At 44.5% G+C, this 26,601-nt stretch overlaps 1 protein-coding gene across 1 annotated transcript; it reads right to left on the bottom strand.

The window, feature by feature from the left end:
• Window positions 1-4,671: 4,671 nt before the first annotated feature.
• On the bottom strand, window positions 4,672-26,122 carry CCDC97 (coiled-coil domain containing 97). The gene is made up of 5 exons (XM_033957091.1): window positions 25,947-26,122; window positions 24,219-24,827; window positions 16,344-16,586; window positions 11,032-11,161; window positions 4,672-5,813 (listed from the first exon to the last, which is right to left on the bottom strand). Exons 2-5 carry the CDS (start codon window positions 24,736-24,738, stop codon window positions 5,657-5,659), a joined length of 1,050 nt encoding a protein of 349 aa, XP_033812982.1. The 5' UTR covers window positions 24,739-24,827; window positions 25,947-26,122; the 3' UTR covers window positions 4,672-5,656.
• Window positions 26,123-26,601: the final 479 nt, after the last annotated feature.

Below are 26,601 nucleotides of genomic sequence, written 5' to 3'. Positions count from 1 at the left end.
AAGCCTTCTTGATAACACCAGGCTCTGAGCCATCTATTAAAGTCCTCTGTGTTTTTCACTCTTTGCTCTCCCTTTCCATATGCAGGCAGTATTTCAGAAAAAGCTAAAGTGTTTACAAAAGGTTTCATGCCCTCACCAAGCTCCCGAAAAGCTTTCTGTGCTGCAAGTGTGGAGTTGTTGGCCAGGTCATTTGTTCCCAGATGGATGACAACATCAGTGTTAAAATCCTTAGTTTCTTCCTTAATTATAGTCTGTATTTGCCTGGAACTCCTGGTAGCTGAGGATCCTGGAAGACATTTCACTATTTTGGTCTCCTCGCCTTGTGTTCCAAGGTTAATGCCTCTGATGATGGAATCCCCCAACAGTAATAGTTTTCTGTTTTTGGCCTTTTTATTTGTGCTTAGGGTGTGCTTGCTCTCTTGAGTTACCTTCATTGGTTCCAGTCCCACCTCCCTTCTGTTTTCTTGAGTATCGCAGTGCACTAGTGGAGCGAAGGAATTCTGTAGAGGTAATATTTGTGAAGGTGGATGTTTCTGTGTTACATGTCGCAGTCTTCCGGAGCCTACTGTGACCCATTTATTCTTTGAGGTAGAGGTTGTAAGTTTTGATTTTGTGGAGTGATGGAAGCTGCTTTAATTGTATTCAATTCCTGTTTAAGTTTGCAGAGCTCCCCTACAGGAGGAGGCACAAAACAAGGATTGCCCATCAGGGGAAGTCATTTATAATTAAAAGAAAATCTCCTGCAGCTCATTTTGATTTGTGATAGGGCAGTTCTACAGGTGAGGGGTAATTTTTTTCAATGAGATAGTCATTAAAATGCTGAGGGTCAACATGATGATGGCTATAGCATTACTGAATATCTCATAGGATGCTGTATTTACAAATTTATTTTAAAAAATCTTAATCTCACTGAAAAAAATCTACCCCTCACCTACAAAACTGCCCTATCACAAATCAAAATGAGCTGCAGGAGATTTTCTTTTAATTATAAATGACTTCCCCTGACAGGCAATCCTTGTTTTGTGCCTGAGACGGATAATTTGAGTTTTCGTCGTTGGAAAACGTTGGGCATTTTTTGGGTGGAACACCTCTTGTCCGTCGAGGGGGAGCTGCGATCTTTAGTGGATCTTCGGGATCGTTTGAGGCGGTGCTGGGGGGACACTTTTGCTTATTGTCAAGCCAAGCACTATATTCTCGCGCTTCCCCAGCTGGCCCTTCAGCACCCGTTGGGTGCTCGTCTTCGGGACTTTTATGCCCAGGTTGAGCCGTTTCAGACTTCGGTGTCTGCCTTATACAAGGCCCTGCTTCCCTTTGAGGCCCCTAGGGACTGTCAGAGGGTTCGGGACGAATGGGCCTCGGAACTCCATATGGATCTGGCTTCCTGGAATGTCTCCCAGAATCTCGTGGCCTTGCCGCGTTTAATCCGGGGATCCATGTTGCGGGAATGTTATGCTCGTATATTATATAGAGGGTATATTACCCAAGCTCAGTTATTCAAATTTGGTGGCATTGCCTCGCCTCTGTGTCTCAAATGTGGTCGAGAGCCGAACACATTTTCACATACCTTGTAGGATTGTTGGTGTATTTGGGCTTTTTGGGATGAGGTGGTCAAATATTTGAGCTCCCTTTTGGAGACATTTGTGGCAGGCACTGTTGATCAGGTGGTGCTGGATATACCGGGGGCTTTTGGATCCTTGCCTAGGGATGCTCGTTGGCTGTGTCGTAAGGTGTGTCTCGTGGCTCGAAGATGTATTATGCAGCAATGGACCTCATCGACTCCTCCGTCTTTTTGGCGTTGGAGAGCTCATCTTCATGCGTTAGTTTTATGGGAGGCGCGTGATGTGGGGGGGTTCCCTTAACCGTCGTCGGCGCTTTTTGCTACTTTGGGACCCCTATTTACGTTCCTTGTCTCCTAGGGGACGTAGCCTTCTTCTTAATACCCTGGCTTAATGGTGCTCTCTCCTGGCTGGTTCTGGATCCCGGCATCTCTCTGCTCTGAGAAAGGGGGGGATGGGGGGGACTGTTCTTGGAGGGGATGCCTTGTTTATTTAGGTGCCCTGGGGTCATCATAGTCCAGACCCTGGGGGCAATTTGGTCTGCGGTTTTCTACTTCCTGTCCTTGCATTCCTCTCCAACAGGGGGGAGGGAAGGGGAAGGGGGTGGGGATGGTGAGTACGGCTTGTGGGTAGGGGGGAACTAGGGGAGGTTGGGGCTTATGGGTGGGTATAACTGACACATGTTTTTGTCATGCTGTACTTGGTTATGCAGATATTACCTCTGTTCCTTCTGTTCGGGCACTTGTTGTTTTCTTCATGTCTGCTGGTTTTTTCATGTCAATAAAAATTGTTTACAATCTAATTATAAATGACTTTTTTTGCACTTTATTGGGTATTAGGTTCACCAAGGCTCTCCAAACTCAGCTCTCACACCCTCTTCAAATCTTAATACATTATGAGTGAGCTAGGGAGGGCCATGAAAGTGACTGAATCTGATTTTTGGAACCCCTGCTACAATTAATATGTGACAAGTGAGGACCCACTCAACCCAGCAGTGTAATTAAAAACTTCCCAGTTCAAGGAAAGCCAAAAGCAGCAAATAAATGTTCTGGAATTGGAACAAAGATGTACAGACTGAAAGAGACAGGAAGATGGGTGGCTGATTTTTCCAAATTTTGGATGGCTGCAGACTGAGAAGGAAAGGTAATTTTTAAAAACATGAAATTGCCAATTGGCTTGCACCTCAGTTATGTACGTTATATCTGTTTGCAAAAATTAGATAGTTCAAAGTCTAATAGATGCTGGCATTGTCATCTTGATATAGGGACGCTGGATCACATGTTGTACTTTTGCCCCTTAACATTAGGCTTCTGGAAGTCGATATGGGTTACAATTAATAGGATATTGGGTACCTCTGTTCCTATGTCATATGATATGGTTCTCTTTGGAACTATATTACAACCCATGTCTCTAATTTCTGCAGCTAAAAATAGATTACTTCTTGTAATGACTGAGATTGCTATACAAATGATCACAAAAAACTGGAAGAATTGCGATAGACTGAATCACACCTTTTGGTGGGAGTCCCTGTGCTTATGTTATCGATACGAACGTATGGATTCAGAAATAAAGGGTTATGGTAAAAACTTCAATGAGAGTTGGGGCCCATTAGCAAATTTTGTATCCACCAATTAATAGTCCAAGCCTTCCATTTTATTGAGTTTTACACACATCCGGGTTGGGAGGGAAAGTGGGGGGGGAAGATGTCTATATTATTATTTGTTAGTAATAAGTACTGTTATTTGGTGCCAATTGCTGTATTTTTGTATGCACTTTGTGTGTTTTAAAATAAAGATTTTTTTTTAAAAAAAGGAGACATTACTTTAAAAAAAAAAAAAAAAAAAAGCAAAAAAAATATCAAAACTAATTTTAAAGGGACACTGTGAAGAGGAATCCAAAAAAGCAGTTAATACTTACCGACTGAGCAATCCTCCACATGCGCCGCCGACAGCCGCTTCAGCATCCCCGCTCTGATGAGGTTCACCATGGCTGCAATAGAAGTGAATAGGAGAACCAGGCTTCCGCTGTCAGCGGCGCACATGGCAGATCGCTCAGTCAGGGTAAGTATTACTGCTTTTAGGGTTCTTCACCAGTGTCCCTTTAATGAAGATTTATCATTAGATAAGTACATCTTCTATATTAATGATTGCAAACTTGGGACCTGCTTGACCTTTTTTTTTGCTCATCAGCTAGCGTTAGTGTTTGTGCAGCCCCTGGTCTATAGGGTTGGGAGATTTGTTTTTTTATTTTCTTTCCCCCTCCCTTCTTTCTTCCTTCCTCCCCCCTCCCTTCTTATTTATCTCTTTTTAAATTCTTTCCCGTTCTTAGGCAGGAGTAGTGGAAAGGAATGGGAGGTACTGTGTTAGTGGGTGGGAGCAATAGGTCCGGGGAGGGAGGACTTTGGGGATTATTATATATTTTTTTCTCCTCAACACAGTACATTTAGATGCTTTGAGTAGAGGGAGATATAGGGTTTTTTCCCCCCTCATTGTTGGCTGTTTTACTGTCTTACAAACTCTAGTTTGAGTCTATCTGGAGGGATGGGGTTTCCTGACATTTCCTAGGGGGTCATAAGAATCCAGGCCCCTGGACAAATTCAGCTTTTGCGGCTTTTATTCTGTTTCTTTTTTTCCCCACTTCCTCAGGTACAAATTAGGGCTTGAACTTTGGGTTGGGTGAGGGTGGGGAAGGGAGGGTGATATTTTGTTAAAATGTTTGATGACTTTGAATTGATTATTATGGACGATTCTTGTTGAGCTTGCTACTATGCTTTGCTTGTTGAAATTGTATTCTGCAATGTGAACATGTCATCAATAAAAATTGTTTGAAATTAAAGAGAAATAAGTGCTACCGCTTCCATACCTGTTTACCTTTAAGCCTTGGTATCTGCACTAAACTACAGTCTATGTGCAACTTTCACCCTCTCCTTTCCAGGGGAAGACATCTCTTCTTAAAACAGCATCTTCATTGCTCTCCCTCCCCCATGCCTCTTCCTATGGGAGTAAAGAACTGGCTGGGCATTTGCCAGCCTTAAGAACATTCTAACATCAGATTATTACAATAAACTCCTTGCACTGCACACTTTCCAAGGGATTTCCACAATAGACGCTCAGGATATAATCAAATCAAAGATTTTAATTATTATTTTACACTGCAGGAAATCTGTTCTTTTCTCCATTACGAGTGTAGCACATTTATTTTTTCAACATGTTCTCATCTCAGTGCTCCTTGGGAGAGACAATGTCTGGGCTCAATGCCACTTGCCCCCTTGGTTAAGTAGCTTCATGGCATGGTTCTATTTAAGGGAAGAGGCTTAGCAGCTCTGACATCAAGGCACTGTTCCCTCTAAACTGAGCAGGAATCCAGGAACCCTCCACTTATTGTCTTGCCAGTGGGAGGTGCTGTTTCACTAGCACATTTTCAATAGTGAGGGACAGGCAGGCTCTATAGGACTCCAGGGAACTTGCCTGAACACCTCAACCCCCCCCCCCCTATCAGCAATACAGTTGGAGAACTTCTGCTCAGCTTAGAGGGAATAGTACACTGGGGAACAATAACAAAAAAACAACCCCCCAAAAAATCACAATCTATAAAATAACCCTTTCCACCCATCATTATTTACACTGTAGCTCAAATACTTACTGGAAACCCAAACCTGTCCTTACTATTTTTAAGGGCAACAATTAAACCAGATAAGAACGCCTCTGACTTGCAGCTGCCTGCCCCTTACCATCCATTTACTTAGGATCAACTTTTCCTTATTTTGGACAGGTGGCTTAGACATTGTAGTTGAGATACCTGCATCAGTCAGCCATAAGAGAGGGAATCTGCTTCCTGTGACAGGAGAATAGCTGAGGTGACTTCAGGGTGCTGGTTGCAGTGCGCCAAATGGCATGGGTAAAAAGAGATCTTTGCACTCCCTAGGGTACTTAGTGGCAAGCTGAAATTCCAAATCACCGACATTCCCTCTCCTAGCTTTTCATGTCTAACTGCCGTCTTAGTTTCTGGGAAAGGACAAGCACTGATTAGAAGTCTCATAAAATGGTATTAAAACCATAAAGAAAGTCTGGCCTTCCTGAAGATGGGATGGCAGCTGGTGGCTAAAGAACTGGTATTTTGCCCATCACCCTTTCCTCCTCATTTTCTTCTTCTTCTCGATCCTCTACATCCTCAGGTTCTTCTTCATCAAAATAGCTCTCCTCCTCGTCTCGAGTAACGATGTCTAGGTTATCGAAGTCAGGATTGTTATCCACCTCGCTGTACAGAGAAGAAAAGGGAAAAACCATTAGGAATAAGGGCAGCCACTCAAGCTTTCCACAGTGGTGGGACTGTCCCCAGCCACAGCTACTGCAATTAAACCACTGTGTGGCGCCTGTGTGTGTGTGTGGGGGGGGGAGTCTCTCAGTTACATTTAATACTTCTATGCAATTGACTTTTTCCTGCTATTGCCTTCTAGATATAAAGACATTTATGAAGGATAAGTTTCATGATCTCTAGTTAACCTAAGGTCAGGAATGCCACTTCTCCTTAAGCGATGATTGCATACAGGATACGTATTCTCATTTTACAGGCTTTGTGTAAACATCTATTGCTTCTTGCTATTAAATCCAACAAAAAAAACACCAATGTAAACCAAAATGACACACTGAAGGCGTTTTTTTTATATAAGGGAACAAGCCTCAGGTTATGGAGTTTCACCCACTCCGGGTTTTCTCAAAAGAGACAAGCAATTCTTTTCTCTTACTCCTGCTTACATCACCGGCTTGAACCCATCCTCCCTACCTGTCGTTCTTTTAAGAAAAACGTATTGCCTTGTTCACTTGTTGCTTAGAACTGGCAGGAGTATATTTATAGCCCAGAGAAACGTTGCTAGAGAGACTTTCCCCTGACGCAGCGAGGATGTATCCCGCGAAACGCAGGCCGCGTTGGATGATTGAAAGCAACGGCCTTGGTTTTCTAGAGCAGGAACTAAGCACTTTAAGTTCTAAGAGTTGGAAATGAACTGAAGCAGTTTACAGCACGAATGCACTTTTCAACACAGCACTTTAAAGCAGCAGTGCACTTTTTTTAAGATAAGTACAACTTCTTTTTCTGTCAGTTCTGAAATGAACTATGAGGTTCTTTAGTATTCAGTATTTAAACAGTTATAAATTAAGAGATCAAATTAGATGAATTTTAATATAGAAGATGAAAAAGTTATGAATTAAAGAAATAAATTAATTATTTGAGTTAAGGTAGGGAGGATGGGTTCAAGCCGGTGATGTAAGCAGGCGTAAGAGAAAAAAATTGCTTGTCTCTTTTGAGAAAACCCGGAATGGGTGAAACTCCATAACCTGAGTCTTGTTCCCTTATATAAAAGACACCTTCAGTGTCATTTTGGTTTACATTTGTGGTTTTTATGTTGGATTTAATCAACAGGTAACCACCAGGTTTTCTTTAATTTATTATTGCTATTAAAGATAGCCCGGCAGCAATGTTCCCTCTAAGCGGCTGTGCACTTAGTTTCAGAACCTGGTGCAGCGGTTGTTGGCTGCCGCGCACCAAAAGCGGTGTTTCCCCACCTCCCTCCCACCACTACACAAGACCGCTACTACAGCTTTTCCAAACAAGCAGCAGCGGTCACAGCCTCTGTGTGCTCAGTGACTGCCCTGGAATTGGGAGAGGACGTCGAGAGTGCCTGCCTGTGCGAGAGCGAGGTGGACTGTTTTGCATCCTCCGCCACTGCTGCTCATCTGAAGAAGTAGCATCAGCGACCGATGGGTGGTAGTGAGAGGGAGGGAGGAAATTTCTGCTCTTGGAATGTGGCAGCGGAGAAGAAGAGAGAGGAGATATATGTGAGGAAATGGGAGAGGAGGAGAGTGAAAGAAAGACACTGGATGGAAAGGGAGAGAGTGGGCAGACACAAGGACAAACTACAGGAGAGAGGAGGCAGACAAGGACATAGTGATGGAAGAGGGGAGAAAAAGAGGCAGAAGGTGATGAAAGAGGGGGCATAAAAGGGAAGACGCTGGATGAAAAGGAGAGAGGGGGCAGATGCTGTATAAAGTGTGTGGGGGGGAGACAGAGAGGTAGTCAACACTGGATGGAAAGGGAAAGAGGAGAAAGATGCCGGTGGGAGAGAAAGAGAGGGGGCAGATTTTGTATAGAAGTGGGAAAACAGATTCTAGATAGAACAGGGGAGAGAGAGGGCAGATGTTGGGAGGTGGATTACAAAGATGAGGGAGATGGTGGAACAGGGGAAGTGAAAGGGGGCAGACATTGTATGGAAGGGGAGGGAAACATTGATGGAAGGGAAGAGAGGGGAGACGCTGGATGATAACAGGAGGGGGGATAAGCTGTAGAGAAGGAGGAAGACAGAAGCTTGTATGAAAGAAGTGAGAGACAGGAGGGAGATGATGAAAGGGAGAATTGAAAGGGGAGATGGGGGAAGTCTGTATGGAAGGGGGAGGGAAGAGAAAGGAGAAAGATACTGGATAGAAAGAGGAAGAGAAATAGCAGATATTTTTTTGGGAGGAGACAAAAAGGAGGAAGTTAATGATGGAAAGAAAAAGAAAGGGAAGATATATGGGGCAAACACTGTATAGAAGGGGGAGAGAAAGAAGGCAGAGTTAGTGAAAGAGTGGGAATAAGGGGAAGTACAATAGGAGAGCCAGGGTGAGGAAAAGAATGGAAAGCTGTAGGCAGTAAAAAAGAGGGAACTTGAAGACTAAATAGTAAGAATGAGTTAAATCTGGACATAGAGGTAGAAAAATAAATTGAAGAAAGCCAAAAGGAAAAGGAGAGAAAAATCCTTGAAAGAGGAAAGAGACTTAAGACACAGGAAAATTGCGAGTCATGGAATCGAGGGTGAAATACTCACGTCAATCAAAAACTGGCTGGAGCATAGAGTGGGGGTAAATGGACAATACTCGGACTGGAAGAGCGTCACCAGTGGGGTGCCGCAGGGCTTGGTGCTTGGACCCGTGCTCTTCAACATCTTTATAAATGATCTGGACATTGGTACGACGAGTGAGGTGATTAAATTTGCAGATGATACAAAGTTATTCAGAGTAGTGAAGACACAGGGGGATTGTGAAGATCCGCAATATGATATAATCAAGCTTGAGAAAAGGGCATCGACATGGCAAATGAGGTTCAACATGGATAAGTGTAAAGTGATGCATGTCGGTAACAAAAATCTCATGCACGAATACAGGATGTCCGGGGTGGTACTTGGAGAGACCTCCCAGGAAAGAGACTTGGGAGTTCTGATTGACAAGTCGATGAAGCCATCTGCACAATGTGCGGCGGCGGCGGCAAAAAGGGCGAACAAAATGCTAGGAATGATTAAGAAGGGGATCACGAACAGATCGGAGAGGGTCATCATGCCGCTGTACCGGGCCATGGTACACCCTCACCTGGAATACTGTGTCCAGCACTGGTCGCCGTACATGAAGATGGATAAGGTACTACTCGAAAGGGTCCAGAGAAGAGTGATTAAAATGGTTAAAGGGCTGGAGGAGTTGCCGTACAGTGAGAGATTGGAGATGGGACTTGATTGAAACGTTCAAAATACTGAAGGGAATAGACTTAGTAGAGAAAGAATAGAGTAGAGTAGAGGGAGAACGAGAAGGCACTCTCTAAAGTTAAAAGGAGACAGATTCCGTACAAACGTAAGGAAGTTCTTCTTCACCCAGAGAGTGGTGGAAAACTGGAACGCTCTTCCGGAGGCTGTTATAGGGGAAAACACCCTCCAGGGATTCAAGACAAAGTTAGACAAGTTTCTGCTAAACCAGAACATATGCAGGTGAGGCTGAACTCAGTTAGGGCACTGGTCTTTGACCTAAAGGCCGCTGTGGGAGCAGACTGCTGGGCACGATGGACCACTGGTCTGACCCAGCAGTGGCAATTCTTATGTTCTAAGTAAATGGACAGAAAATAAAAGTAGAAAAAATATTTTTAATTCAAGATAAAAGTAGTGTGGCACCTAAGATTAATAAATAGAAATAGAAAATTGAACTAAGATATTTTCTCACATGATTAATTTTAAAACATTTTTGACCAACTGTCAGAGACCAATACCTTGCTTCTCAGGTTAGGACAACTTACTGTTTTGACCTGGGGAAAGAGAAGTTGGCCTCTAAGAGCTAACTGAAAATTATTTTAAGTTCTTTCAATAAAATAACTTCTAACTTTCCAATTTTTAATTTATATTTGTAATTCTTAATTTGTAATGTACAGTACCATCAGGGTAATGTAACAGAAAAAACACTTTTGCTCACGAAAAAAAGTTTTCCCTCACATGAACTCGGTCGTTAGACAGAACATTGTCCAGCAGCCTTTATTTTTTATTAATTGGGATTTATCAACTACCTTTATGAAGAGGTTCAGCCAAGGAAGTATATAGCAAGTACAGTTTAACATAAAATGTACAATTTTGTTATCAACATTAACAATAGTAAAATGGTCCAACATACGCATAAATACAATCAACGGAGTAAACCTCTAGTTGGCAAAAAGAATCCTAATAAGACCATCATGAAACAGTATCAGAAATACAACATTTAGCAGCACCGTAAAACAAATAGGATAAATGTCAGCAGAACATGAATGAATGTTTTTTTAGTTGAGACATATACAGTAGATGGGTAATATGCTTCTCAATACTGAGATCTCACCCACAGTTATACAAGGACTTTGGCCCTTAAAAGCTGTCCAAGAATGATCCTTCCAGTAGTACATGTGTAGGTCTTTCTGCTCTGCACCTCCCAAGCTCAGACTACCAGTTATTATTCCAGTGGAGGTGGTGGAAACAAAACTGTATCAAATTTAAGAAAGCTCGGGACAGGTACATAGGATCTCGTTTCTATCTTATTCTTTCCTTGCTGGCACTACACAGCTAAAAGAAAGATTGTGGAAAATCAAAGAGGAAGCAGCAGATGACATCAGACACCCTCTGTCTATGTATAATCACACCACAGCAAGAACCAAGTTCATGAGGTCAGGCAGGAACTTCTCAATGACTACAGAAGTAATTAACTGAATGCCTAAGACCGCTCTTGAGATGTGTAGCAAAGCCTAGTTGTTAGAGCAGGTTGGTTAAGAGCCGGGGAAGGCAGGGTTCAAATCCCATTTTGCACATGCTCCTTGTGATTGTGGGCAAATCACTTCACCCTCTACTGTCTCAAATACAAATTTAGTTTAGTGAAGGTTTTCCCATTTTGTGGCTATGGTAAAAATGTTTAAGAAATAAGGCCCTAAGCCCTCAGAAACAGGATAATGGCTCCTATGCACGAGAATAACACATCTTGAGCTCCATTTGGAAAGACGAGCCATTAAATCTAAAACCTAAATCCAAACTCAAGGATGCTGAAATATGCTTATTAGTGGAAAGAAAAATGACTCTGAATGAACATAAAAGGGGGAGGGGGAGGAATTCAGAGATTTGAAGAGTGATCTTCATAGCTCCCATGCAAAAGCAATTAAGGAGATTCACCTGTAGTCGAAGTCTCTGTCACGGCCATCCAGGAAGCGCTGATGCATTTGTGTGACCAGCTCCTCTCGAAGCAGAGCCCTCTCCTCACTCTCCGGGACCCAATCCTCCAGCTCTGGCTGCACTTCTTCCTCTTTACTCAGCAAAATACAAATATACAGATTCGGTGATTTCATAAATGCATCTCCAAAGAGCTAAGAATTTGGTCTGCTGTTGAGACTGACATGGTGGAAGCCACTGCTTGCCATGGGATCTGTAGCGCAGAATGTTGCTACTATTTGGGTTTCTACCAGGTACGTATTTATTTCAAATTTACTATACCAGTGTACAATCTACAGTATAAATGCCAGAAAGGAACTACAAATGCAGATAGGACAATATCGAACAACTCAAGCGGGGGAAAATATAAACTATTGTTTTTTAAACATAGTAAATGACGGCAGACAAACACCTGAACGATTCATCCAGTCTGCTCATTAGTTATTCTCATTAAAAATACATGATTAAATTAACTTGTTTCCTCTTTGATATTTCTGGTCCATAGACTAAAGTCCACCTATACTAATAATATTTCTATGACAAACATTTGTCTTAAATGTGCTGACTATTGATATTTTCTAAAGCAAAAAGTCATCTGAATAGGAGGAGAAAAAGACCTCAGATACCCATTGATGGCTTGTGTTATTACACAAGATTGTATCAATCATTGGTCTTAGGAAAGAAACCTCCTTTATAATATTAACAGTTTTGAACGCCTTTTTAAGTGACGGACAGATTCAATGAAGGATTGCAGTTATGATCCAAGATTGATCTTGATGAACAGAGGTTCTATCTTCTGATCCCCTGACACAGGAGAGAAACAGGTCCCGTTGGGATCAGGACCCTTCAGTTAGTCAAACTGTTCTTCTATTTTTCATTTAAAATTAATATTATAAAGGAGGTTTTTTTCCTAAGACTGATGACTGATACAACTCATGTAATAGGTATGTGTAATAACACGAGCCATCAACGAGTATCCGAGGTCTTTTTTCCTCCTATTCAGATGACTTTTTGCATTAGAAATATTAATTGTAAGCACATTTAAGACAAATGTTTGTCATAGAAACATTGGTATAGGTTAAAAAAACAATAGTTTATATTTTTCCCCAACTTGGGTTGTTAGTTTTGACAAGTTGTATACACTTCTCCCTCCGAATCCGCGGTTTCAGCATTCGTGGATCCGGTTATTCGCAATTTATTTTTTTAGAAACAATTTCCTTTTTTGGGCTATTTTTTAGCTGTCTGAGCCTCCCCAAAACCTTACCTGGTGGTCTAGTGGTGAAGCGGGGCAGGAGCGATCTTCTTATGCTCCTTCCCCATGCAGAGCTGTCAACAAAATGGCTGCCGTGAGTTCCCATTATAGTCTCGAGACTACAAAGGGAACTCACGGCAGCCATTTTGGTGATGGCTCTGCACGGGGCAGGAGCATAGGAAGATCGCTCCTGCCCCACTTCACTGCTAGACCACCAGGTAAGGTTCCAGGGACGAAGGAGGGAGGCAGGGGTGGGTCAGAGCCGGCCGAAAAGTTATTCGCGGGTTTTCACACTTCGCGGTCCGACTCTGCACCTAACCCCCGCGGATACGGAGGGAGGAGTGTAGTGGAGTTTGGTTCCTTTTTTTTCTTAAGTGTTTTTCATAGGACAGTATCAGCCAAACTAAATGCACATGTACACAGACAGACAGCAGGAGCAAGGGGAAGGAAACAGAAGTTCTGGAATTGGCAGCAACAAGATTCCAAGGGACCATTTGCTCATCCCAAAAATGCTTGCCCAAATAGCCATGTTTTTACTGTTATTTTAAAGTGGATTGGGCTAGATGGACCACTGGTCTGACCCAGTATAGCTACTCTTATGTTATTATGTAGTAAGGAACAAACATGGCAAACAAGGGAGAAGAAAAGGCCATCCCCACCCCCAACACCATGCTTAGATCAGTACTGGATCAGAAGGACAGGTGCTCCCTAGCATTAGGTCCTAAGTCCTCTCCCTTTCTCCATCTACATTTATTCCTTTGGTGCCCTAATCTCCTCCCACAGCTTCCAGTGCTCTTTGCTGATGATGCACAAATCTACCTCTCTATGCCTGAAATTTCTACGGAAATCCAGGCCTGAGTATCAATCTGCCTGTCTGGCATTGCCACCAGGATGTCTCACTGTCATCTAAAATTAAACATGGCCAAAACTGAATTCCTTATCTTTCCTCCTAAACCTTGGCCCAGAGACTGAATAGCTTGACTGTGTGTTGACTGGCAAAATATTTTCTTACATGTGGTTTAAATCTGCTACCTGATAATCTTGAGGAGTGTCCCCAGTCATGGCTCCATTTAACAGGACAAATAACCATTTCCTATTAACTTGTTACACATCATTCTCAATTGTATATAGCACTGTAATCTGCCCAGTAGAGAATCTTCCACTTTAAAAGAGATGAGCATTAGAGAATGACACGGTGAAAAAATTGGTCCCCGTCACCGCCCCGTCCCCGTCTCACCATCCTCTGCACCGCCCCGTCACCGCCATTCCCTTCACCGCCCTGTCACCGCCACTGCCACCCCATTCACCGCCCCGTCACCGCCACTGCAACCCCATTCACCGCCCCGTCACCGTCACCGCTGCATACATAAAAGCCTCAAACGGGTACGATTTTATATACTTTTCTTTATTTACGTATAAAGGAAACATTCTTTAAAACTTTAAAACTTAGTTAAATATTAGTTAATAACTATACAAAAACAAAACACACAGAGAAAAAATTAATTAATATAAATTCTCAAAACTGACACATTTTGATCACTAAATTTAAAATTTCATACAGTTTTTCAATCACTAATCTTCCACCACCCCTGGGGCTAGCAATGCAAAAACAAACACGACATGTACTTTAAATGCTTACAATGTTAGCCTACATGGTAAGTAGACGCGGCCGCTGTACCTAATCGCGGCAAAGATCTCCCTGCCGTGATTAGCATAGTGACCGCGGCTACAGCTGCAAGTCTCCCCTCCCCCCAGCGATCATGGCAGGAGGGCACCCAACCCCTCCTGTAGACCCCCCCAACGGCCCTCCCGACAATCGCAGCAGAAGGGTACCCAACCCCTCCTGCCGGTCCTCCCAATGGCCTCCCCTAAGATCGCCGGCAGGAGGGTACCCAACCCCTCCTGCTGGACCCCCCCCCAACGAACCCTCCCACCCCGGAACCCCCTTAGTCTTACTTTCCAAGTTGGACCGGACGGCTCCTCACACGTATGGCCAGCAGGCTTGCCTCCGTCCAAATGAGGCGGGCCCGCCCCTACCCTGCCCAACCCACAGGATCCTAGGGCCTGATTGGTCTAGGCACCTAAAGCCACTCCCGCTATAGGAGGGGCCTTAGGTGCTTGGGCCAATCAGGCCCTAGGATCCTGTGGGTTAGGCAGGGGAGGGGAGGGGCGGGCCCGCCTCATTTGGACGGAGGCAGGCCTGCTGGCCAGACGAGCGAGGAGCTGTCCGGTCCAACTTGGAAAGTAAGACTAAGGGGGTTCCGGGGTGGGAGGGTTCGTTGGGGGGGGTCCGGCAGGAGGGGTTGGGCACCCTCCTATTGGCGATATAGGGGGCCGTTGGGGGTGCCGGCAGGAGGGGTTGGGCACCCTCCTACCAGTGATCATAGGGGGGCTGTTGGGGAGCTGGCAGGAGGGGTTGGATATCCTCCTGCTGCGATCGTCGGGGGGGCTGTTGGGGTAGGCAGGAGGGGATGGGTACCCTCCTGCCGCGATCATTGGGGAGGGCTAGTTCTGTCGGCATGAAGGGCTGAGTGCGATCGTCGGGGGGGGGGGGGGGGGTTCTATTGGCAGGAAGGGTTGATCTGACAAATGAGGAGCACGGTGAAACACAGGTAAATAGCGGTTCCTAGAAGGGGGAACATTGGCCTGCGGGGACAAATCTATTCACCGTTTTTGCGGGCGGTGAAAGGATTTGTCCCCGCGTCTGCGGCGATTTGCTAATGAGGTCACCATAACCCGCAGCCAAACCGCAGCCAAGCAGCGGTTCGCTGCGGGGATCGCTCCCCGTGTCATTCTCTAATGAGCATATAAATTCCCATTTGACACCCAACTCCAATCCCCACCTCCTCCGGTGCCTTTTATCTGACCTCATCTGTCTCAAGCACACCAAAAGTCCAATGTTTAACAAAAAAAAAGCCTCCAAAGACTCCAGCTTATTCAGAACATGGCAGCCAAGCTGATTTTTGCAAAACGTAAATCTGACCACGTCTCCCCACTCCTGGCCAATCTTCATTGGCTCCCAGTGATTTCCAGAGTCCAATTCAAATGCTCTTGCCTGGCTTTTAAGATTATTCACGGCATCCTTCCTTCCCTAATCCCACTTTCTTTCAACTCCTCGTGCCCTGACTCCACCAGGACCGCCAATAAATTAAAACTATCCTTCCCCTCCCTACATGGTATTCTCCACGTAGGTAAACTGGGAAAATCACTTCTTTTCAAAATCACAGGTCTCTGGAATGACCTTACTATCCCGCTGCGGAACCTGAACTCCCTCCATTTATTCCGCAAGCAACTAAAAACCTGGCTCTTCTCTAACATGTAATTTCTTTTCCCTTACTTTTCCACTCGATTTATAAACTTATGTAAACCTTTTCCTACCCTTTCTCATTTTTAAGTTCTTGTAAACCGTGCCGAGCTCTACTTCCGTGGAGATGATGCGGTATATAAACTTAAGGTTTAGTTTAGTTTTATAAGGCTTGTCCAAATTCAGTGCTCAAAGTTTGCAAACAGGCCAGTTTTCCCAATAAATATGCATGTGAGAGATCTGCATGCCCTCTCTCTCTCATGCACATTCATTACAAATATCCTGGTCCGTTTGTGGCCTTTGAGGACTCTACTTGGACAAGACTGACTTAATACATCACCTCTGACATATGTTACTGTTGTAATCCACTTAGGTTCTTAAGCGGAATAGAAATTTTTTTTAAATCAATCAATCAATCTCCTGGCTTGTTTTGTCTTCTTCAGATCCATTCTACCTCCTTTATTATTTAGTTTTCTCTCAGTACCTTTTTCAGTTTCCAAGTATCTTTTCTGAGATGGGGAATAAAGAATTGTACACAGCGCCCAATACAGAAGCATTGTAACATTGATCTCCAATTCTTTAAAATAATTTGTAACATTCTATGTGGCCTGCTGGCGTGTACTAAGGTGAAGATTTCAGTGTATTGTCCACAATGACCCCAGGGATCTTTTCACGAGTGAAGATGCCAAATGTAAACCCCCAAAAGAAAAATCAACTGACCTTCATCTTCCTCCTCTTCTTCCTCCATGCAGGCATCCTCCTGCTCCTGCTGTACGTGCAGTCGCCTCTGGAGCACCTGTTCTTGGAAGGAGTTCATCAGGAGATCAGAGAGGCAGCACTGCCCCGATATGGCCCCACTACTTAGGGTCCCAGCCTCTTCCTCTGTCAGGTACTGCCCCACGTAATGCTCGTACAATAGGGGATCCCGCGACCGCATTTGCTCATCACTGAAATAGTCCCCGTCTGGGGAGAAAACAGGCAGGAGAAAATGCACAATAAATTTATGTGAAGGAAGGCACCTTGCCACTACCACAAAATCTGTGTAGTCCTGTGGTTTTACTTGCGCACAAGATTCTAACCCTTCACCATCCCCCAGATTCTATCTAGTGACACCCAAGATTAGGCACAGAATTCTGTGCACAGTTTCCATTTCTGCACATAATTTAATAGGGCAATTGCAGGGTTACATTTTGATTAAAATTTTTAATCACAATTAAAAGTATTTATTTTCCACTGCAACAACTTGTGACTCTGGCTAAGTCATGTAACTATCCAGTGCCCAAGGTACAAACTAAATACTAGTATATTATATAAACTGCTTTGATTTTAACCAAAGAAAGGCAGTATATCAAATCCCATCCTCCTTCCTTAAAGGACTGATCTTCCTCCTCCCCATCCCCAGAACCAACATATTTCCCTTTCTCCTTCTTCCCTTCCCTCTCCTCTTCCCCCAAGTCCATTATCTGTCATTCTTTCCCTCCCTCCCCTTCATCCTCATGAGCAGCGACACAAACTTGGTGGTGAGCAGCACCAAAATCTTATAGCTGTTGGAGTTCACCATCTTGGTCACTCACTCCCCACCCCCACCCGGCGTTCAGCAACTGCCCCCAATCTTGCCTGTCTACTTGAACGGTTGTCTTTACCTGGTCCCTAACAGCAGCAGCATTGCACATATGCTACTTGCGGCTTGCTCCAAAGCTTTTTCTTTGGCCTATGCTGCCTCCTCTGACATCACTTCCTGTTTTTGCATGGGTGGAACAGACCAGAGGGAAAGCTTCAGACCAGGCCACAGACAGTGTATAAGGAATGCTGCTGCTGCCAGAGAGCAACAGAAGACCATATTTAAAGTGGACCAGCAAGGGGGGGGGGTGAGGTGATGCTGAATCACATATGTTGATCAAACTGCATTTCAAATATTGCTGTATACATTATTTACATCAAAATTAGATTACAGTCATGTGGTATATGCAGGCCTGCTGGAGAAACAACATAAACATAAGAACATAAGAAGCGCCATCTCCGGATCAGACCTTCGGTCCATCAAGTCCGGCGATCCGCACACGCGGAGGCCCTGCTAGGTATACACCTGGCTTATTTTCTAGCCAACCATATCTTTATATGCCTCTCTCAAGGAGATATGCATCTAGTTTGCTTTTGAAGCCTAGGACTGTCGATTCCGCAATAATCTCCCCTGGGAGAGTATTCCAGATATCAACCACTCTCTGTGTGAAGCAGAACTTCCTGATATTAGTCCTGAACTTGCCCCCCCTTAGCTTCATTTCATGTCCTCTTGTCCGTGTCAAATTGGACAATGTAAATAATCTTCTCTGCTCTATTTTGTCGATTCCTTTCAGTATTTTGAAGGTCTCGATCATATCCCCACGCAGTCTCCTTTTCTCAAGGGAGAACAATCCCAGTGTTTTAAGTCGATCCTCATATTCCAGTTTCTCCATACCCTTCACTAGTTTAGTTGCTCGTCTCTGCACCCTCTCCAGCAGTTTTATATCCTTCTTTAGGTACATAAGAACATAAGAAATGCCTCTGCTGGGTCAGACCCGAGGTCCATCGTGCCCAGCAGTCCGCTCACGCGGCGGCCCAACAGGTCCAGGACCTGTGCAGTAATCTTCTATCTATACTCCTCTATCCCCATTTCCAGTAGGAATTTGTCCAATCCTTTCTTGAACCCCAGTACCGTACTCTGCCTTATAACGTCCTCTGGAAGCGCATTCCAGGTGTCCACACAGGTAGGGAGACCAATGTTGGACGCAGTATTCCAAGTGGGGTCTGACCATTGCCCTATAAAGCGGAATTATAACTTTCTCCGATCTACTCGAGATTCCTTTCTTTATCATGCCCAACATTCTATTTGCCGCTGCCGTGCATTGTGCCGACGGCTTCAGGGTTCTATCTATCAGTACACCCAGATCCCTTTCTTGTTCACTTTTTCCCAGAGTTGCACCTGACATTCTGTACTCGTATTCCTTATTTTTACTGCCTAAATGCATTACCTTGCATTTCTCCACGTTGAACTTCATCTGCCATTTCTCCGCCCATTTTTCTAACTGACACAAATCGCTCTGGAGTTCCTCACTGTCCTCCTGCGATCTGATTGCCCGGCAGAGTTTTGTATCGTCTGCAAACTTGATGATCTCACTGGATGTTCCGTTTTCCAGGTCATTGATATAAATATTAAAAAGGATCGGTCCAAGTACCGAGCCCTGGGGTACACCACTAGTCACTTTCTCCCAGTCGGAGAACTTCCCATTTATGCCCACTCTCTGCTTCCTGTTATCCAGCCATTTGCCTATCCATCTTTGTATATCTCCCTCTATGCCATGGCTTTGTAGTTTCCTGAGAAGTCTTTCGTGTGGAACTTTGTCAAATGCTTTCTGGAAGTCCAAGTATATTATGTCCACCGGCTTTCCACTATCAATTTGCTTGTTCACGGTCTCAAAGAATTGGAGTAAATTCGTCAAACACGATTTCCCTTTCCTGAATCCATGTTGACTGGGTTTCATCAAGTCGTGTGTGTCCAAGTGCTGAACTATGCTATCCTTGATCAGTGATTCAATCATCTTGCCGGGGACAGATGTAAGACTCACAGGTCTATAGTTGCCCGGTTCTCCTCTCGATCCTTTTTTGAAAATTGGCGTGACGTTCGCTTTCCTCCAGTCGTCTGGTATCTGACCAGTTCTGATTGACAGGTTTGCAAGTTTTTGCAATAACTCTCCGATTTCAACCTTCAATTCCTTCAAGACTCTCGGGTGAATTTCATCCGGTCCAGGGGATTTGTCACTTTTAAGTTTGTCGATCTGGTAGTATATCTGATCTAAGTTCACTTCAACTGTGGTGAGGCTGTCCTCTATTTCTCCTGTAAACAGTTTCTCCGCTTTAGGTATTGTTGAGGTGTCCTCCTTCGTAAAGACGGACGCAAAGAAGGAATTTAGTTTGTCTGCGATTTGTTTATCTTCCTTGATGTACCCTTTTCTTCCCTTGTCGTCCAGGGGTCCCACTGCCTCTTTTGCAGGTTTTTTCCCTTTCACGTATCTAAAGAAGGGCTTGAAGTTTTTGGCCTCCGGGGCTATTTTTTCCTCATAGTCCTGTTTTGCATCCCTCACCGCCTTGTGACATTTCTTCTGTTCATCTTTATGTTTGTTCCAGGCTTCGGTTGTCTTCGTGCATTTCCATTTTTTGAAAGAGTCCTTCTTTTCTTTTATGGCTTCCTTCACCTGTATGGTAAGCCATGCCGATTCTCCTTTGCCTTTAGTTCTCCGATCTTTGGAAATCCTCGGAATGTAGAGATCTTGTGCTTCTGCAATAGTATTTTTCAATAGGCACCATGCCTGATCTACTGTTTCAAGTTTGTCCACCATCTTCACGAGTCGTTTTGTTACCATGGCTCTCATGCAATCGTATTTACCCTTTTTAAAGTTTAAGGTGGTGGTTAAGGTTTTGGCATGTTTCCCTTTCCCGATGTCAAGTTTAAAGTCGATTACATTGTGATCACTCGTTCCCAGTGGAACCATGACTTCTACTTCTGTTATCGGTCCGGTGAGACCATTTAGGACCAAGTCCAAGGTGGCGTCGCCTCTTGTCGGCTCTTTTACCATTTGCTCCAGGAAGCAATCCCCTAGCACCTCCAGGAACTTGGCCTCCTTGCCGCAGTTGGAGGCTCCTAGTTTCCAGTCTATTCCTGGGAAATTGAAGTCTCCCAATATAACTACATTGCCTGTCTTGCATACTTGTTTGATTTCCTCCATCATTTCTGAGTCAGTGACCTCCGCCTGTCCTGGGGGACGATAGTAAAGGCCAATTTTTGTATCTGCGCCATTGTGACCAGGAATTTTGATCCAGAGGGACTCCAGCTTCTCTTTCCTGTCTGTTGTAATCATTCCAACAGAATCTATTCCTTCCTTAACATATAGGGCAATACCTCCACCTTTCTGCCCTTCTCGATCCCTTCTATATAGTTTGTATCCCTGTAGTACTGTGTCCCATTTGTTTTCTTCATTCCACCATGTTTCTGTTATGCCAATGATATCCATGTTCTCATGTCTTGCTATCGTCTCTAGTTTTCCCATTTTGTTTCCTAGACTTCTAGCATTTGTATACATACATCTAAGTTCCCTTCGTGTTACCTTTTTGGACCTTCTACTCTTGGCTGTCCTTACAGTTTCATTTACGGTATCCTTTACTGCTCCTGTGTTATCTCCCATGTTTGCTGTGTGGTCATCCCCTCCTGTGTCTGAGTTGTCTCTTCCTGCTTGTTCTCCTTTGTTGGCTGTGAGGTCGACCTCTCTTGTGTATGAGTAGTAGTCCTTTGTTCCTACGTCGGGGCATCCTGTTGTCCGTGCCATCGACCGGTGGTCAACTGTCGGCTTTCCCCTGTCCTTCAGTTTAAAGCCTTCTCTATTGCTTTCTTCATGTTGCCTGCCAAAACTCTTGCTCCTTCCTTGTTGAGGTGTAGTCCATCCCTTCTGTAGTACTTGCTTTTTCCCCAGAACGCCGTCCAGTTGCGCACGAAGTCGAAGCCTTCGTCTTCGCACCATCATCTCATCCAGGCGTTGATCACTTGCAATTCCCCTTGTCTCTTTCCATCTGCTCTTGGTACAGGGAGGATTTCAGAGAAGGCCACCTTCACCTCCCTGATCTTCAGTTGTCTTCCGAGTGAGCGGAGCTGGCCCTTCATCTCTTCCCTGTCATACTTCCGCCCGCTCACATCATTTGTTCCCACGTGGATAAGCACAGCGGTGTCCACTCCCCGTGCGCCATCTATGATCCTGGAGATCCTGTTGGTCACATCCTTTACTCTTGCTCCAGGCAGACAGGTGACGACTCTGTCCTCTCTTCCTCCTGCGGTGTGGCTGTCCACATGTCGTATAATGGAGTTGCCTACGATGATCCCCATCTTCTTTATTCGGGAGTTCCTTGGGGGGCGTAGGTCCACGTCCTTGGAGTAGGGCCAGTCATCTTCCTCCAATGATACTCTTGAAATTGTTTCCTGTTCTTTGGGTGGGAGGACATCTTCCTGTGCTCTCACTATTCCTCCTGGTGTGCGGTTGTCTCCTACCTCGTCTTCGTTTTCGTCTGTGTTTGCATGGGTGTCTTCTCTCCTCACATGGGTTTCCTGAGTACAGTTTTCCAGCCCTGGGATCTCTACGTGGTGCTGATGGGCTTCCTCTATGAACATTTCTAGATCCTTGACCTCGTCGTTTGGGCTGTACTCCACTAGAATCTTCTCCTGTGCTCGGATTCTGTCTTCGAGTTCCATCACTGTTCCCTCAAATAGTCTTACCTGACATTTCAAGCTATCCATCTTCATGCATCGATCGCAAATGTATGCCTGGATCCCCGAAGGGAGGTAGTCATACATATTGCAGTCGATACAGAAGACAGGAAAGCTCATCTTCTGACTTCCTTGGGCTTCCATTTCGTGCTTCACTCGTGGGTTGTCTGAGTGATTTGTTGTGACCTACTGCTGCTCTTTTTCCTACTGATCCTACCTCCCCCTTACCTTCTGACTTCCTGACTGCAGTCTTCCTATTTGAGTGAGTCTGTTTGTGTTACAGTGCCTGTGCCTTTGTGTGCTTGTGTCCCTTGCCTGCTGCTTCCTTGTGTTGCTTGCCTTGTTGTCTCTCTCGTGTGTGCTGTCTCTGCTCTACCTCACCTTGATTGTATGTGCGGGTTGGTTTCTTTTGTGTCTGTCTCTTCCTTATCTTCTGTGCTTGTCGGTTCCTTACCGGTCTGTTCTCCTCTGGTGTTGTTGAGAGTAGCGCTCGTCCCTTGCAAGGCCCTTCGCAAAGGCGCTAAGCTAAGGCTAAAGACTACAAACATTGCAGAATATGGATATAAATAAGGTTTTGCTATACTATATGACCATGTTACCCCCCTATTAAGGCAATTCCATTAGTTACCAATTAACAATCGACCAATATTTAAGATCTTATGCCTAACTCATAAAGCGTTATGGGAACATCAACCTTCCTATCTGAATAGATGGACTATTCTTTATACCCCTACTACATGTTTGAGATCTCTCCAGGATTATAGGTTGTCTATGCTGCATCTATCAATAGCTCACTGGAGAACAACCAAGGAGAGGGCTTATTTTTGGTTAGCACAGGCTCTCTGGAATAAATTGCCATGAGAAATTTGTAGTGAACTGATTTATAAAAAATTTAAATCAATGCTGAAATGCCATTTATTTGAGCAAGACTTTGAAGTTTGGAAAGGTTAGCATGCCTTTACAGATATGGAAGGGTAGAGTGTTTTTGTTAAAAATGGGAACAGGGTTTGGAACCTCTTAAGAAAACATAAGCATAGTGTTTGAGTGATAGTCTTTATTGAGTGGATTTTATCTTTCCTATTAGAAAATGGACTTCTTTTCATTTATTATATTTTTATTGTAAGCTGCCTCAAGCTGATGAAGAGTGGCAATATATCAAAGTTCTTTTAATAAATATAAATATGTAGGAGGGAAAGATGCTGGATCACACCAAGGACAGGGGTTGGGAGGGGATTAAAGACAGCAGAAGAGATATTTGGAGGAGACAGGAGACACTGCAATGTGATTAATTTTTTTTTAATTGCAATTAATTAATTGCAAAGTTGGCTGCGATTAACTTGCAGCCCTAGTTAATTGGCTCTTAACTGGCACCAAGGATCAACTGATCTTAACAATTCTTAAACGGAGCCACTTCGTTACACACAGATTTGCCTTACACCTTATTCTATGCCTAATTACCATCACATTCAACTCCGAAGTAGGCATGGCCATAGGAGGAGCAATGGTGGCTCAGGGGCATGCCTGGCAATTCAATGCAGGGTTATGGAATAATATCATTATTATGCCTAACTCCTACTGCTACTACTACTTATCACTTATATAACGCTGAAAGGCATAAGCAGTACTGTACATTTTGACATTTATAGACAGTCCCTATCTCTGCTCAGAAGAGCCTACATTCTAACTTCTGGGACTTTGGCTCCAGTAGTTGCATCAGATTTTGACTGGCATAAATACTTATGAATAGATAATGTAGATTTAAACTAGTATTCTCTAAAGGCAGTCCCATGCAAAACTGCTGTTATAGAATTTTCACATAGCATCATCCCAGCATCTAACTTTGGCTGACCTCTATTGAATTCCCCCCAAGTGACCTCAGTCATTTATCCCACCCTATATTTTAACCGATAGCTCTCTCGGGTTGGCAGCCTGTATGTAACTCTGAGGATTACTGTTCTGGGTGCTACACATGCTGAAAGTGCAGCATGAGTGAAACAATATTATAAAAGAAGGACATTGTGCACTCTCCCATCAGCTAAGGCATCCTAATTTCTATTCATGCAAGGGTCTTTATATTTACAATGCTCTTTCTAGGAACAGTGACAACTCTTATCCTCATTGCACTGACCAGAACTGGCTTCCTAGGTATCCACAATACTCACCAGTGGGATTTTTGCCTCTACCTAGTTAAAATCTATATTCATTTTTGTATTTGGTTATCCTTGGCTAGGCATATTTTAGCAGGTGGAAATGAGTGCAGCATGCTGAAAATTTTCCCAGGGAAAATGCCATTCTTCATACATTATTACCTTGGATGAGCTGCTGAAGGGCTGCGTAACGTCTGTTCCGTAAACGAGTTCGACTGCCTTTCTTTAGGGAGGATTTACTAATCTCCCGGCAGTAGAAGTCCACTTCATAGTCTCCCTGCAGATGACTAAAGCATACCAGATGCTCCTGCTGCATTGCTTTGTGAAATCGCTCCAGGAATATCACAGGCTTGGAGCGGTACAGCTCCAGCAGCATCTCCAGCTTCTGTTTCTGCGTAAAGTCCGGCTCATCCTTCTGCTGGCTTCGGATCTGTATCCTGCTATTGGCTACTGCTTTCAACATGTCCAGCAGCGGGCCACTCTCCAACAATTCAGGATCTCTGGAACTTGCTTCCGTGTCCAAGAGCTGAGGCAGTTTTAGAGTTTGTCCTATGTTTTCGGCAGTCTCTGTTGCTTGGGCCTTAAGGCACAGCTCTTTGGTCACTCGCACAGTTTCCTCATCCACAGCCTTTTGGGGAAGGTTTTGGATCAGACTCCCATTAGATGGGCTATCTGCTGCCATTGCTGAAACCCCCAGATGAGCAGGTTGAGGCAAATGGAGCCACGTGTCATCTGAAGTTTCCAACTGAGATGCAACTCCATTCAGTTTTTCTATCAAAAGAAAGATATAAAGTGGGTAAACATTAACAAAAAGAGAAAAAAATATACAGAAGATGAAGATAGGCAGGAAGTGGATCAAAGGAAATTTTTGGGAGGGGGGATGAGAGTGGTGAAATGTAGAAACCGTTTCTATTTCCATTTTTAAGATAAAGTTGCTTAAGGACTGATACAAAACTGTCTAAACTAGGAAAATTGTAGTACATTGAACTACAATCTAGGAAAAACTGTGCCTTCGTAGTCCCCATTTAAAGCCCCCGCTAGGGTTGCCACCTGACTCCAAAAATGCCAGGCAGAATTAATCGTTTACTCCACTGTTTTCAGGGATCCACACAGTCTTCCTTCACATTATAATGGAAAAGTCAGAGCTATACGTCTAGAGCAGCGGTCTCAAACTCAAACCCTTTGCAGGGCCACATTTTGGATTTGTAGGTACTTGGAGAGCCTCAGAAAAAAAAAAGAGTTAATGTCTTATTAAAGAAATGAGAATTTTGCATGAGGTAAAATTCTTTATACTTTATAAATCTTTCCTTTTGGTTAAGTCTTAATAATAATATTGTAATTTATAGCTAAAGAGACATGATCAAGAAACTGTTTTATTTTACTTTTGTGATTATGATAAACGGTTCGTGTGCGTGTCCTTCGTTCGCCAAGCGGTCTCTAGTGGTGCGCTGAATTGTCATTGCGCTCAGTTATCTTGCGCTAAATTGTCTTGCACGGAGATATAGTTGCGCGTAATTGTCTTTAGCACAATTGTCTGTGAGCGCAATTGTGTTAGCGCTGGGTTGTCTGCGCGCAATTGTCTTGCGCGCTTTTGACCTGTCACCATGATAAACATAGCGAGGGCCTCAAAATAGTATGTGGAGGACTGCATGTGTACCCCGGTCCGTGAGTTTGAGACCCCTGGTCCAGAGGTACCAAGTAGCCTGCATCTGACTGCCCATACACTCTGAGCACCCATTCGGGGACCCCAGATCTCCCCTCCCTCACGGTCAAGCATCCATCCCAACCTCTCTCAAACCCCAACCCTTCCTCTCCCAGCCCAAGATCGGACATCTCATTTTCAACACACACAAAACCCAACATCCTTCCCTCCACTCCCTTCAAACTTGCTTTTTGGCAGCGGCGGCAATTCCTTCAGGCCCTCAGCAACAGAGCTCGGAACTTTCCTTTTTCATCGCTCCGCCCCCCTCCTCTGAAGACTTCCGGTTTCTGGCAGGAAGAAGGAAGGGTAGAAACATTGCGTCACAGGGGGCGGGGCGCCGAGCAAGAAACGGCAGGGGTGGGGACGGCCTGAGGATGGGAACGTAGAGGAAGACGGAGGAGGGTCCGTTGCCTCCTCTTCGGTTCTAAGTCTAAGAGACGTTGATATATCGGGTGGGCTTCCGTTTGCGTCCCCGCCTTGGGGTTGTGTCGAAGAAGGACCCACTTCCTACACTCATGCAATTAGTTGCCTCACGTCAACATATGAGTGCATGGACTTGCACATGCGCTGTGTGTTCCCAACTGCCTTGGAGTCTGTAAATGCAAGCGCTTTTTGTGTTCTGAAAAAGTTCCCTTTTAACCCTAGTTACCTAATACTAGGGTCCGTCTTAGGAGTCAGCGCCCAAGAAAAAATTCTAGGTGTCATTGCAGACGGGGGCCGTTTTAGACATGTTGAGGCCCAAGGCAGAAATTAAGGAGGGGGCCCCTGATCCCCTCTCCTCCCTGGGGGGGGGGAGGGGGTAGACCACCTGAAGTACAGCGCTGTTGTGGTGGGGGCATTGGC

Source organism: Geotrypetes seraphini, chromosome 8, assembly GCF_902459505.1.
Source record: "Geotrypetes seraphini chromosome 8, aGeoSer1.1, whole genome shotgun sequence".
Classification (NCBI taxonomy): Eukaryota; Metazoa; Chordata; class Amphibia; order Gymnophiona; family Dermophiidae; genus Geotrypetes; species Geotrypetes seraphini.
Note: the sequence above shows the minus strand (reverse complement) of the source record. Positions and strands in the feature narration are given on the sequence as shown.

What these genes read in the sequence shown, in the direction of transcription:
- CCDC97 (XM_033957091.1), bottom strand. Translation starts at nt 24,738, where the DNA reads ATGGCAGCAGATAGCCCATCTAATGGGAGTCTGATCCAAAACCTTCCC. An exon ending in CCTTCAGCAGCTCATCCAAG is followed by an intron (nt 16,587 to 24,218) that starts GTAATAATGTAT and finishes TTTTCTCCCCAG; the next exon opens with ACGGGGACTATTTCAGTGAT. An exon ending in AGAAGAGGAGGAAGATGAAG is followed by an intron (nt 11,162 to 16,343) that starts GTCAGTTGATTT and finishes TGCTGAGTAAAG; the next exon opens with AGGAAGAAGTGCAGCCAGAG.